Here is an 11,167-nt window from a genome sequence, read left to right as displayed (position 1 = left end):
ACCTTATTGGTCAACTGGGTGCCATTTGAGGGATTCTAATTGGTCGCTTGTAAGTCATCAAGAATAGTTATACACGCAGTACACAGTCACGGGATCTGAACACAAGTTAGTGGACTTTAACCATTTTTACCCAATTTGTCACACTTGCCGTTCAAAGACGAATGATACGGTATACATCGTATTATACTTTTTTTACTGGGAGACGACCTTTTTATTCAGTGTCATACAAATTAAATAGATTTGCTGAAACGATCATTTGTATTCATTTTCTGCTACGGGATGTCTGTTTGAAAGAAGCTAATTATACTTTAATAATTAAATAAATGCACAGTTGTGTATCTTATTTTTGTCACACAAGCCGTTAACCACATTTAATTTGTGTTCATTTTAAGAAGCAGGCTGGAGCAAGTGAGCCAGCTCAAAACAAGTGGCCTAGATTGCAGACGGTTCAAGTTGCCTACAAACACTAAATATTTCACAACACTTTTTCGCTCAAATGATTACAAAATTTGTACAATTTACCCAAATATTTTGATTGTAATTTGTAATTTAGATTTTTTTAAACGTGTTTGTACTAAGACATTGACTGTAATGTTGGCGTCCTTGATAAAACCAACTACATTAAAATAATTAGAGATTAAATATATATATTCGAAGGATTATGTTTTATTTATTATGAATTATATTATTGTTATATTTATTTCGCCGAGGTGTCGTCACTTCCTACTTTATTTATGGTAACTTCCGGTTTCAGTAGCGAACAGCCACAACCATCAAAATGGCGAAGGCCGCCACAACGCACGAAGGTAAATTATTTTAAATATACATGTATATGCAGTCTTATTAAATATGAATCTCGACTTTAACATGTGATGTGTTAATTGTTGTTGAAATATCGTGCATGGCCCTGTAAATGTTTGTTTTAAGGCTATAAAATGAGAAAAGCAACGGGTCGGGATGCGACGCAACGCGGTCTGGATTCCATAATGGCGTTGGTTGCTAGCTTGTTAGCATGTTAGCTCCCGGCCTTCACTGTGAACGTCGTTTACCACTTCTTGTTGACGTTATGGAGCCATCAACATTATTTAATGTAATGAATATTTGTAGCCTGAATTATAACCCAGACACAGTTTATTATGAATAACTTCACCATTTTATGACTAACTTGACCTAGACTAACGCCGTCATTCAAACACTGTGGTTATAGCTCCATTGTTCCTGTGAGAATAGCAATTTTTATTACGGTCATGTGGAGCTAAGCGCTTGTGTAATATATTATTGTTTGGTCTTCAATAGATATCGAGGCCCAGATCCTGGAGATCCAGGGGATGAAGGCCTCCCTGCTGGAAGAAGGAGCAGCAGAGCAGGGAGTAGGCCTGGTTTCGACTGGCTTTTATGACCAGGAGATCTATGGAGGAAGCGACAGTCGCTTTGCTGGCTATGTCACTTCCATCGCTGCCAATGAACAGGAAGAAGTAAGATTATTTCTCCTCTCTTTATAGTGACAAATAAGTATCTATTCACTTGTTTTCCTTGTTTTGAACTGTGTTGCTGACATGTCAAATTCCCCCTTTGTCTGCATTTGATCGAAAGCATGGTTGTGCTGTCTTGGCGCACTGTGACTAGACTCCTGTCTCATTTTTATCTTCCAGGACGATGAAGAGGACACGTCAACAAGTTTGCTGGGGCAGAAAAAGCAAGGGTACCACGCTCCAGTGGCCATCCTCAATGCCATCCCTCAGTCAGATGAACAAGTAAGTGTCTGGAGATGTGTACATTTTAGTTTATTACCATTAATTCTCCCATAAATCCGTTAATTCACCCCTGTTATTTTGCAGTATGACCCCTTCGCTGAGCATCGTCCACAGAAGATCGCAGACAGGGAAGACGAATACAAAACTCGCCGCATGCAGATGATCATCTCGCCGGAGCGTCTCGACCCATTTGCAGATGGTAAATTTAGCCTTTTCCCCCTCACCTGTCGTTATCACACAGTCCCATTTTTATTATTACCTCTCTTCATGGTTTTACTATGTTTGACCACATATGGTAGCTGTTCAACCCTTCGACCACAATGCAGTTTGTTGCCTCCCAGACTTCATTGCCTTTCCTGTGGTCAATCCTTTTTTCTTGTCTATTGTCTTTCTAATAGTTTTGCATTTGCCACCAACATCAAGGTTTTGGTTGCGGGGGAGGGGGCTGGCACTCAAAAAATGTAAACTCTTAGTAGGATTACCATGCTTTTGAGTAGGAGAGGTGGTTAGGTGTTGGAATCTGATTGTTCGCCCTAACAGACGTGGGTCGCAGATGGGTTGTGTGTGTGAGTCGAAGGGTTAACAATCCCACTTGACAGTCAGGCTAAATTGTGCAACGACTTGTGAAGTTTAGCTGTGATGTAATCAAGTTCAACAAATTGATATTAGGCAGCTTATCCTCTGAAGCTTAAGCTTATACACACGGAAAGACAAGGGAACAGTTATCTACTCTCTCCTAGCTCCTTGGTCTTCTCGATCTAGATGTACTACTCCTAGGGCACGGCATGGCACAATATTTCACTGTTAATTTTATGAAACATATGGCAAACATAGTCCACAGGTTGTAAGTAGCAACTAGGGATGGGCATTTGACTAAATTTCTTAAATCAAGCACAGTTCAATATGCCGAGTGCTAACGTTCCAATCCTGCATTTATTAATATAGAAACTTCAGCAGCCTGGTTAAACTCTAACAAGCCAATCTCACTTTCCATAACCTGTGTTACAATTGAGTTGGAATCTCTCAACACATTTTCTGAATTCTTGTTTTCAAGCAAACTTGCATCTTTAGGCCAGCTAGAGCAATAACACCTCTGCTGGTTGTAGATACTAGTGCACTGAATTTTGTCTCAATAGCTTTAAACTAATCAGAATTTACAATCTATACTACATAATTAACAATCAACAAATGTTATGCCCATCCTTGGTAGCAACATACATGCATAAACCGGGTTTATTATACGTACATACGAGGGAGCTATGTTTTAAAATAAAAATAATGCTAGGAGGCTAATTCGATGCCTGCATGTAGTGACAGCAGTGTGTACATAAGTTGTTGTTGTAAAAGAAATATATATTTTTATTTTACAGCGCTCTATGTAAAATAGAAATATGCTATAAAGAACATTGTGTGCCGCCATACCACAGGCCCATACTAACTGTCCTTAATTTCTCTCCTACAGCAGTACTGCTTTGCCAGTCCTGTACTGCACTCTGTTAAGGGCGCAGCAACTCATCCTGTGTAGGTTATGGGGGACACAGCGCACAATTTTTGTCAGGGTTCACTTGTTAGTTACTCTGAAGGGAATCTGCTCAGCTAGAAATACTTTCGATTCCCGAAAAACTTTTTTCATATTTGGCTTGTGGTAAAATCAAGACAGGCTTTTATTTCACCAGCTATATCAACATCAGTCAAGATCAAATTTTAGTTGCATAAATGACTGAATCAGTTTTTGTTCTTACATGGGTTGTCCCCCGAGAAGATTTTTTGAGTGCCATATATCAATGTAACACAGGTGGTATACTGTTGTGTGTAAGTTCAAACCCTTTTCCAAAGTGTTACTAATGGTAAAGAGCAATTTTCTAGGCTGCTTTTCTGCCGGTTGAAGTCTGACTGCAGATGGACCCTTGGCACTGAAAGTGTACGTATTCTGAAGAGCACAGCCCAGGACCCCCTGCATCAGTGATGGCTATAACATCTATATCCACTTAAAAAAAGAGAAAGCACCACAAACCTAAGCTCTTCTCTCCATGTATCTGTTTGTTTCTTATGTTGCTATGTCTATGTAATAGAGGAAGAACTATTTATAGTTCAATGTAATTCTTTTTGTGTGATTCAGCTGTTGTTTTTAAAGACACATGAACATAATGTGTAAAAAAAAAGGCAAGGTTAGCTGACTGTTTGTGCTTGGTGTGAAGAACAACATATTCCCAGTGCACTGATGATTGTCCTCTGTTCTTCTTGGTGCTCTTTCGCGCAGGAGGCAAAACGCCAGATCCGAAGCTGCCGGTCAGGTCATACATGGACGTCATGAGGGAGCAAAACCTGTCCAAGGAGGAGGTAAGAATTTAAATAAAACAAAAAACATGGTTTGATGTGGCCCGGTAGCTTGTATCATAGCTGACTCATGTCTTTTACACCTGCAGAGAGAGATTCGGCTGCAGATGGCAGAGAAGGCCAAGTCAGGTGACCTGAAAGCTGTCAACGGTTCTGCCGCCAGCCAAGCTGCTGCTAAACGCAAACGTCGCTGGGACCAGACAGCTGACCAAACGCCCTCCAATGCCACCCCCAAAAAGATGTCCAGCTGGGATCAGGCTGATGCCACGGCTGAGGTTTTTAAAAACTTTTTTTTAGCAAATAACGCACCACATAAACACTCTCATTAATATAACATGGAAAGTTATTAAGGGACACACATAAGTCACAAAGTCATTGCTTAATTCATATTTTGCCTTTTTTTTTCAGACCCCAGGACACACTCCTGCGCACACACCATCCAACAGCCGCTGGGATGAAACCCCTGGCCGGCCCAAGGGCAGCGAGACACCTGGCGCCACCCCCAGCACCCGCATGTGGGACCCCACCCCGAGCCACACACCTGCTGGTGCCGCGACCCCAGGAAGGGACACTCCCGGCCATGCCACCCCTGGCCACGGAGGAGCCACGGGAAGCGTGCGCAAGAACCGCTGGGATGAAACGCCAAAGACGGAGAGGGAGACCCCCGGACACGGGAGTGGCTGGGCAGAAACACCTCGCACCGACAGGGGGGATGAGTCTGTTGGAGAGACTCCTACTCCGGGGGCCAGCAAGAGGAAGTCCCGTTGGGATGAAACCCCTGCTAGTCAGATGGGCTCCTCAACACCACTGCTCACCCCTGGAAAGACCCCAATAGGAACACCTGCCATGAACATGGCAACCCCAACACCAGGTAGGTTGTCTCTAAAGGTCAATTGTTCTAATCCTCTTTGATGGATGTGACTTGGTGCTAGAAAAAAAGACACACCATGATGCTTTTCTGAAGAGTCTCTGCACTGTTTTGTCCAGGTCACCTAATGAACATGACTCCAGAGCAGCTGCAGGCCTGGAGGTGGGAGCGAGAGATTGACGAGAGGAACCGGCCTCTCACGGACGATGAGCTTGATGCCATGTTTCCCGAAGGATATAAGGTCAGCTTGCCATTCCTTTGCTGTTGTATTGCATCTCCATCTTGTTAGTAATTTACAATACTGATTGTTTTATTGCCCCTCTCTGCATAGGTGTTACCTCCCCCAGCTGGGTACGTGCCCATCCGCACACCAGCCCGCAAGCTTGCTGCCACACCCACCCCAATTGGCGGCATGACAGGCTTCCACATGCAAGTGGAGGATCGCACCACCAAGCAGATGAATGACCAACCCTCCGGGAACCTCCCCTTCCTCAAACCCGATGACATCCAGTATTTTGATAAACTGCTGGTTAGCATTGAAGCTGCATAACATAAAAATCCAGCAGCTGGTGTTATTAAACATGTCTGAATGTGTCTGTCTTGGTGTCAGGTTGAGGTAGATGAGTCCACGTTGAGCCCAGAAGAACAGAAGGAAAGGAAGATCATGAAGCTGCTTTTGAAGATTAAAAATGGAACTCCACCCATGAGAAAGGTTGGTGCCAGTCCCTCAGCATTGTCACACTATTGACATTTTCACAGAAGCGGGGTACACCTTGGACTGGTTGCCAGCCAATCGCAGGGCACATAACACAACTTTTAACTCTCACATTCATACTTATGTTACCTCAACATACCTTGTGTTACTGTAGTACCCGGAGAAAACGAACACACAGGGAGAACATGCAAACTCAACACATAGGTGCCCAGCAGAGATTCAACCCAGGTCATCCCGATCTCCTGACTGTGGCCAACATACTAACCACTAGGCCACTGTGTGCTACTCGGCACAATACGGCTTTAATCACAATTGCACTATTGCATCACTAAAGCAGATGATGTAAACTGAAGGGGGTCACTCATTAGTTATTGGTCGTTGTTGCAACTTGAGGACACAATAGCTAGAAATAAACACACATGCTAATGTTAACTCATCCAGCTGCTGTGCCTTCACTGTAGATACTGCAGTATTATACCCACAAGTCTCCACATACAGGGCGTAGCAATAAAATTGGCATGTCTTGTCCTGAATGAGTAAGTTTTTTTCCTCTGTTATTGTGTGTAGCTCCAATCGTGTAGCTTAAAGCTGAAAATGTATATCTGCAAGGTCAACACCCAGCACTTAGCCTTTATGTGGCAGTAGTGTGAATGATTCTTGCTAAATCAACAGCTGCTTTCAGTGGAGGTCCCAGTGTGGGCCATCTAACTCTGCTGGAAGTAGCAGACAATCCTGCCATCTGTGCAGAAAGTGTCTGTGTTCAGTTTGTGATGTGAACCCCTGTCTGTGCTGTTTTAGGCCGCCCTTCGTCAGATCACAGATAAAGCTCGCGAGTTTGGAGCGGGACCACTGTTCAACCAGATCCTGCCACTGCTCATGTCCCCCACTCTCGAGGACCAAGAGCGCCATCTGCTGGTTAAAGTTATTGACCGCATTCTCTACAAATTGGATGACCTGGTTCGACCCTACGTACACAAGGTAAACCTCTCCTATTCTACAGACTTTTCAATGTGGATTGGACTTGCAAAAGTGATCATCTGTATGTTTTGTGCCTAGATCTTGGTGGTGATTGAGCCCCTGCTGATTGATGAGGACTACTATGCCAGAGTAGAGGGGAGAGAGATCATTTCCAACTTGGCAAAGGTAAATTGAAGCAAATTTATTATTTTCACCCTGGCTCCCGCCTGCGAAGCATTTGAGCCTGTTGGACCGGTCTGTGGGCCGACCAGGCAAGGGTGTTACAAGTTGTCACAGAAGGCTCAAGATTTCATAAAAGCGGGAATAACTTTTTTTTATGAAAACATACAAGTATAGTTGGTGTTACTTGGGTCACAGAACATATCCTGCCCACATAACCAACATCATTCTCTTCCCAGGCCGCCGGCTTGGCTACGATGATCTCCACTATGCGGCCTGACATCGACAACATGGACGAGTATGTCAGGAACACCACTGCCAGAGCCTTTGCCGTGGTGGCATCAGCCCTGGGCATCCCTTCCCTTCTGCCTTTCCTCAAAGCCGTCTGCAAAAGCAAGAAGTCCTGGCAGGCCCGGCACACAGGCATCAAAATTGTCCAACAGATCGCCATCCTCATGGGCTGCGCCATCTTGCCTCACCTGCGCAGTTTGGTGGAGATCATCGAGCACGGTCAGTCACATGCAAGATTTTCTCACTACTGTCATTGTTACTATGTGCCAACTCTGACAAATGCTTTTGCTTTGGTGCTGCAGGTCTGGTAGATGAGCAGCAGAAGGTCAGGACCATCAGTGCCCTGGCCATCGCCGCTCTGGCTGAAGCCGCCACACCGTATGGTATCGAATCCTTTGACTCTGTCCTCAAGCCTCTCTGGAAGGGTATCAGACAGCACAGAGGAAAGGTGAGAATGTTACAGTGTTTTAAAAGTAAAAGAATAAAGCATTATGCAAGCTCAACACCCTATACAATGCCTGCATATGGCTGCAGTGTGAATATTTTCTTGCAATAGCATCTCCAACTCAGGACTGTCAGTAGAGGCCACAAAAATGGTCACCAGTAGACACCTTCAGACATCCCAAAAGAGTAAAACAAGTAACCACTGGTTGCTTTTTGTTGACACCAGGGTTTGGCCGCCTTCCTCAAAGCTATTGGCTACCTCATCCCGCTGATGGATGCCGAGTATGCCAACTACTATACCAGGGAGGTGATGCTGATCCTCATCAGAGAGTTCCAGTCCCCAGATGAGGAGATGAAGAAGATTGTGCTCAAGGTAAGCAGTCACTCAAACATTAAAGACCACCCTGCGGCTCATTCTCGCCTGTTCTACCTGTTTGTGGTAGAATCAGGGCTAGCTGTCCGCCAGATGAACTTCCAACACGAGAGCTTGCAGAGCTGACTCTTGTCCTCTCTGTTCTCACCCTGCACCCGTTGGATACACTCGTTTTCTGTATTTTTTTTTTCCCCCCACATCTGACCCTGACCTTCTGTTTCATCTCATAGGTGGTGAAGCAGTGCTGTGGCACTGACGGTGTGGAAGCTAACTACATCAAGACTGAGATCCTGCCCCCCTTTTTCAAGCACTTCTGGCAGCACAGGATGGCCCTGGACAGACGCAACTATAGACAGGTCAGTGCTCGCACAAACCAGAAAGTAGTTCTCAATCCAAGTGGTAAGGTCTCTTCTGCTACAATAGTTTACCGAAGGGGTGGAGTTAAACACACTACAGTCTGTTAATAGTAATAGGAAGAAGATAAAATGCACCTTGGTAAATCCTTGCAGTCAAACACTGACGTACAAATGCCTTCAACAGTTAGTGGACACCACAGTGGAGCTGGCCAATAAGGTTGGAGCAGCCGAAATAATCTCTCGCATTGTGGACGACCTGAAAGACGAGGCTGAGCAGTACCGTAAAATGGTGATGGAAACCATCGAGAAAATCATGGGCAACCTTGGAGCGGCTGACATTGACCACAAGCTGGAGGAGCAGCTAATCGACGGCATCCTGTACGCCTTCCAGGAACAGACGACTGAGGTGAGCAGGACAACAGCGATGCATCTGCTGCTACATAAATGGAAGTCAACTGACTGGGTTTGATTTTTCTCTGCAGGATTCAGTGATGCTCAATGGTTTCGGCACCGTGGTCAACGCCCTGGGCAAGCGTGTTAAGCCCTACCTGCCTCAGATCTGTGGTACAGTGCTGTGGCGTCTAAACAACAAGTCAGCCAAAGTGCGTCAGCAGGCTGCCGACCTGATCTCTCGCACTGCTGTAGTTATGAAGACGTGTCAGGAGGTACGTGGCGCAATAAGCCACTCTTAATTTCCATTAGGCCAGTCGTAACATCTTTTTGTGTGCCCCTGCAGGAAAAACTGATGGGTCATTTGGGTGTTGTGCTTTACGAGTACCTAGGAGAAGAGTACCCTGAAGTGTTGGGTAGCATCCTGGGTGCACTGAAGGCCATTGTCAATGTCATTGGTAAGTCTCCAAATGTTGATATTCGCATACTTTGGGTTTTTGTAACCATTTCTGTCATGAATGCAGGTATGCACAAGATGACTCCGCCCATCAAAGACCTGCTTCCTCGCTTGACCCCCATTTTGAAAAACAGACACGAAAAAGTGCAGGAGAACTGCATCGATCTGGTGGGCAGAATCGCGGACAGGTCAGCAACTTCCAAAATATTTTTTTCTCTGTTTTGGTGCAATTGCTTATCTAATCTATTGTGTTTTTTTTAATCACTATTACAGAGGTGCTGAGTATGTGTCGGCCCGAGAGTGGATGAGGATTTGTTTTGAGCTGCTGGAGCTTCTCAAGGCCCACAAAAAGGCGATCCGCAGAGCGACAGTCAACACGTTTGGTTACATCGCCAAGGCTATTGGGTTAGTGTTCCTTGTCTTTTTGTCTATATTTATTTATTTATTTATTGTGTTATAGTGCACAGAGAATGGAAAGAAATGTGTTCATGTTTCACATAAGGATTGTGAATGATGGCCAAAATTCCCTTAAAAAATGCAATTCCTATTTAAGGTGGTGCTGTGGAAAAAGTTTTTTTTAGTTTTTAATGTAAACTCAAAAGTATATGTAAAAGTATACCACAAAAGCCAATTCTGGACTCCTATGGGATAATTATGTCCACCCCATCTTTTTCCAGCCCCCACGATGTCTTAGCCACGCTTCTCAACAACTTGAAGGTGCAGGAGCGTCAGAACCGTGTGTGCACCACAGTCGCAATCGCCATCGTGGCTGAGACATGTTCGCCGTTCACTGTCCTCCCTGCGCTCATGAATGAGTATCGTGTGCCTGAGCTCAACGTGCAGAACGGTGTACTCAAGTCACTGTCCTTTCTGTTCGAGTATATTGGCGAGATGGGCAAGGACTACATCTACGCCGTCACGCCACTGCTGGAGGACGCGCTCATGGACAGGTGAGTTGCACGACCCTGAAGCCGTACATTTTGAATAACCTTGTATGTTTGCTTGACCATGACTTGTGGTCCCACAGAGACCTGGTCCACAGGCAGACAGCCAGTGCTGTGGTCCAGCACATGTCCCTGGGCGTGTATGGCTTTGGCTGTGAGGACTCCCTCAACCACTTGCTCAACTACGTGTGGCCCAACGTGTTTGAGACATCGCCGCACGTCATCCAGGCCGTCATGGGTGCACTGGAGGGGCTCAGGGTCGCCATCGGGCCATGTCGCATGCTTCAGTACTGCTTACAGGTAAGATATAAATAGTTAAAAATGAAGCAATTGAAGCAATGCTGATGCTGAACTCTAAAACTCTAAAAATAAAACTGATTGGTGTCCTGTGTGCCGTCAGGGTCTATTCCATCCAGCCAGGAAGGTGCGAGATGTGTACTGGAAGATCTACAACTCCATCTACATCGGCTCACAGGACGCCCTCATTGCTCACTACCCTCAAGTGTACAACGATGAGAAGAACATGTATGTCCGCTATGAGCTGGACTATGTCTTGTAAATACTCCTTCCTTTTGTTTTTTTTTGGATCAACAGCTGCTTGGAGGTCCACAGTGAGCGTTAAATGTAGGTGCATTCCCTGTAAAAGAACAATGTAGACTACATAATCTACAACACACCCCTCTTATCTACCCTTTAGTCCCCCATCATTGTCAGAAATCCGTTGAAATTGTTTTAAATATTTGCATATTTCCTATGTAACGATTCTGATGGGGTATTCCCTCTCATTTCACATCTCTTCTTATTAGATTGTTTTTATTTAACCAAATAAAAGGTTTATGTACACTTGTTATCACATCCTTCATAAAGTACATTTAACAAAAATTATCTTAAGGAGATCAAGCTTCCAGCTGCTTAGACATAAGCAGATGAAGACATGCATGGAGGCTCTCTGTGTTGGAGATTTAACACACTTTGTTCTCTTTTAATTAAGTTTATTCATGCTTTATTCATTATTCATCATGCTACAATTGAAATGTTTCTCTCACTAAAACACTGGAAGGGAGGAGGGAGGACTCTATCTTCAGTGAGTCCCCCCATTTC

The 11,167-nt window shown here is 44.7% G+C and overlaps 1 protein-coding gene across 2 annotated transcripts; it reads left to right on the top strand.

Annotated features, from left to right (window-relative positions):
* The first annotated feature begins 734 nt into the window (after positions 1 to 734).
* Positions 735 to 10,909, top strand: sf3b1 (splicing factor 3b, subunit 1). 2 transcript variants are annotated; one of them, XM_058081729.2, is made up of 24 exons: positions 735 to 806; positions 1,297 to 1,475; positions 1,653 to 1,754; positions 1,839 to 1,953; positions 4,015 to 4,094; positions 4,181 to 4,366; positions 4,500 to 4,962; positions 5,079 to 5,200; positions 5,291 to 5,488; positions 5,570 to 5,671; positions 6,473 to 6,652; positions 6,731 to 6,817; positions 7,051 to 7,321; positions 7,405 to 7,550; positions 7,773 to 7,919; positions 8,150 to 8,275; positions 8,460 to 8,681; positions 8,758 to 8,940; positions 9,012 to 9,123; positions 9,190 to 9,310; positions 9,396 to 9,527; positions 9,800 to 10,072; positions 10,150 to 10,366; positions 10,467 to 10,909. In XM_058081729.2, the coding sequence occupies exons 1-24, from the start codon at positions 779 to 781 to the stop codon at positions 10,623 to 10,625; spliced, it is 3,951 nt and encodes a 1,316-aa protein (XP_057937712.1). In that variant the 5' UTR covers positions 735 to 778; the 3' UTR covers positions 10,626 to 10,909. The 2 variants fall into 2 exon arrangements, with proteins under 2 accessions (XP_057937712.1, XP_057937713.1); XM_058081730.2 differs by lacking the exons at positions 735 to 806; positions 1,297 to 1,475; positions 1,653 to 1,754; positions 1,839 to 1,953 and adding an exon at positions 2,229 to 3,675.
* Positions 10,910 to 11,167: the final 258 nt, after the last annotated feature.

Source organism: Doryrhamphus excisus, linkage group LG12, assembly GCF_037039965.1.
Source record: "Doryrhamphus excisus strain RoL-2023G ecotype Guam linkage group LG12, RoL_Dexc_Guam_v1.1, whole genome shotgun sequence".
NCBI lineage: Eukaryota > Metazoa > Chordata > Actinopteri > Syngnathiformes > Syngnathidae > Doryrhamphus > Doryrhamphus excisus.
This window is presented reverse-complemented; position numbering and strand designations above follow the sequence as displayed.

Bases quoted from the DNA above. Each gene is read 5' to 3' on its own strand.
- sf3b1 (XM_058081729.2), top strand. From the start codon at position 779: ATGGCGAAGGCCGCCACAACGCACGAAG. The intron at 6,818-7,050 runs GTAAATTGAAGC...TTCTCTTCCCAG, and splicing joins TCATTTCCAACTTGGCAAAG to GCCGCCGGCTTGGCTACGAT. The intron at 9,124-9,189 runs GTAAGTCTCCAA...TCATGAATGCAG, and splicing joins GGCCATTGTCAATGTCATTG to GTATGCACAAGATGACTCCG.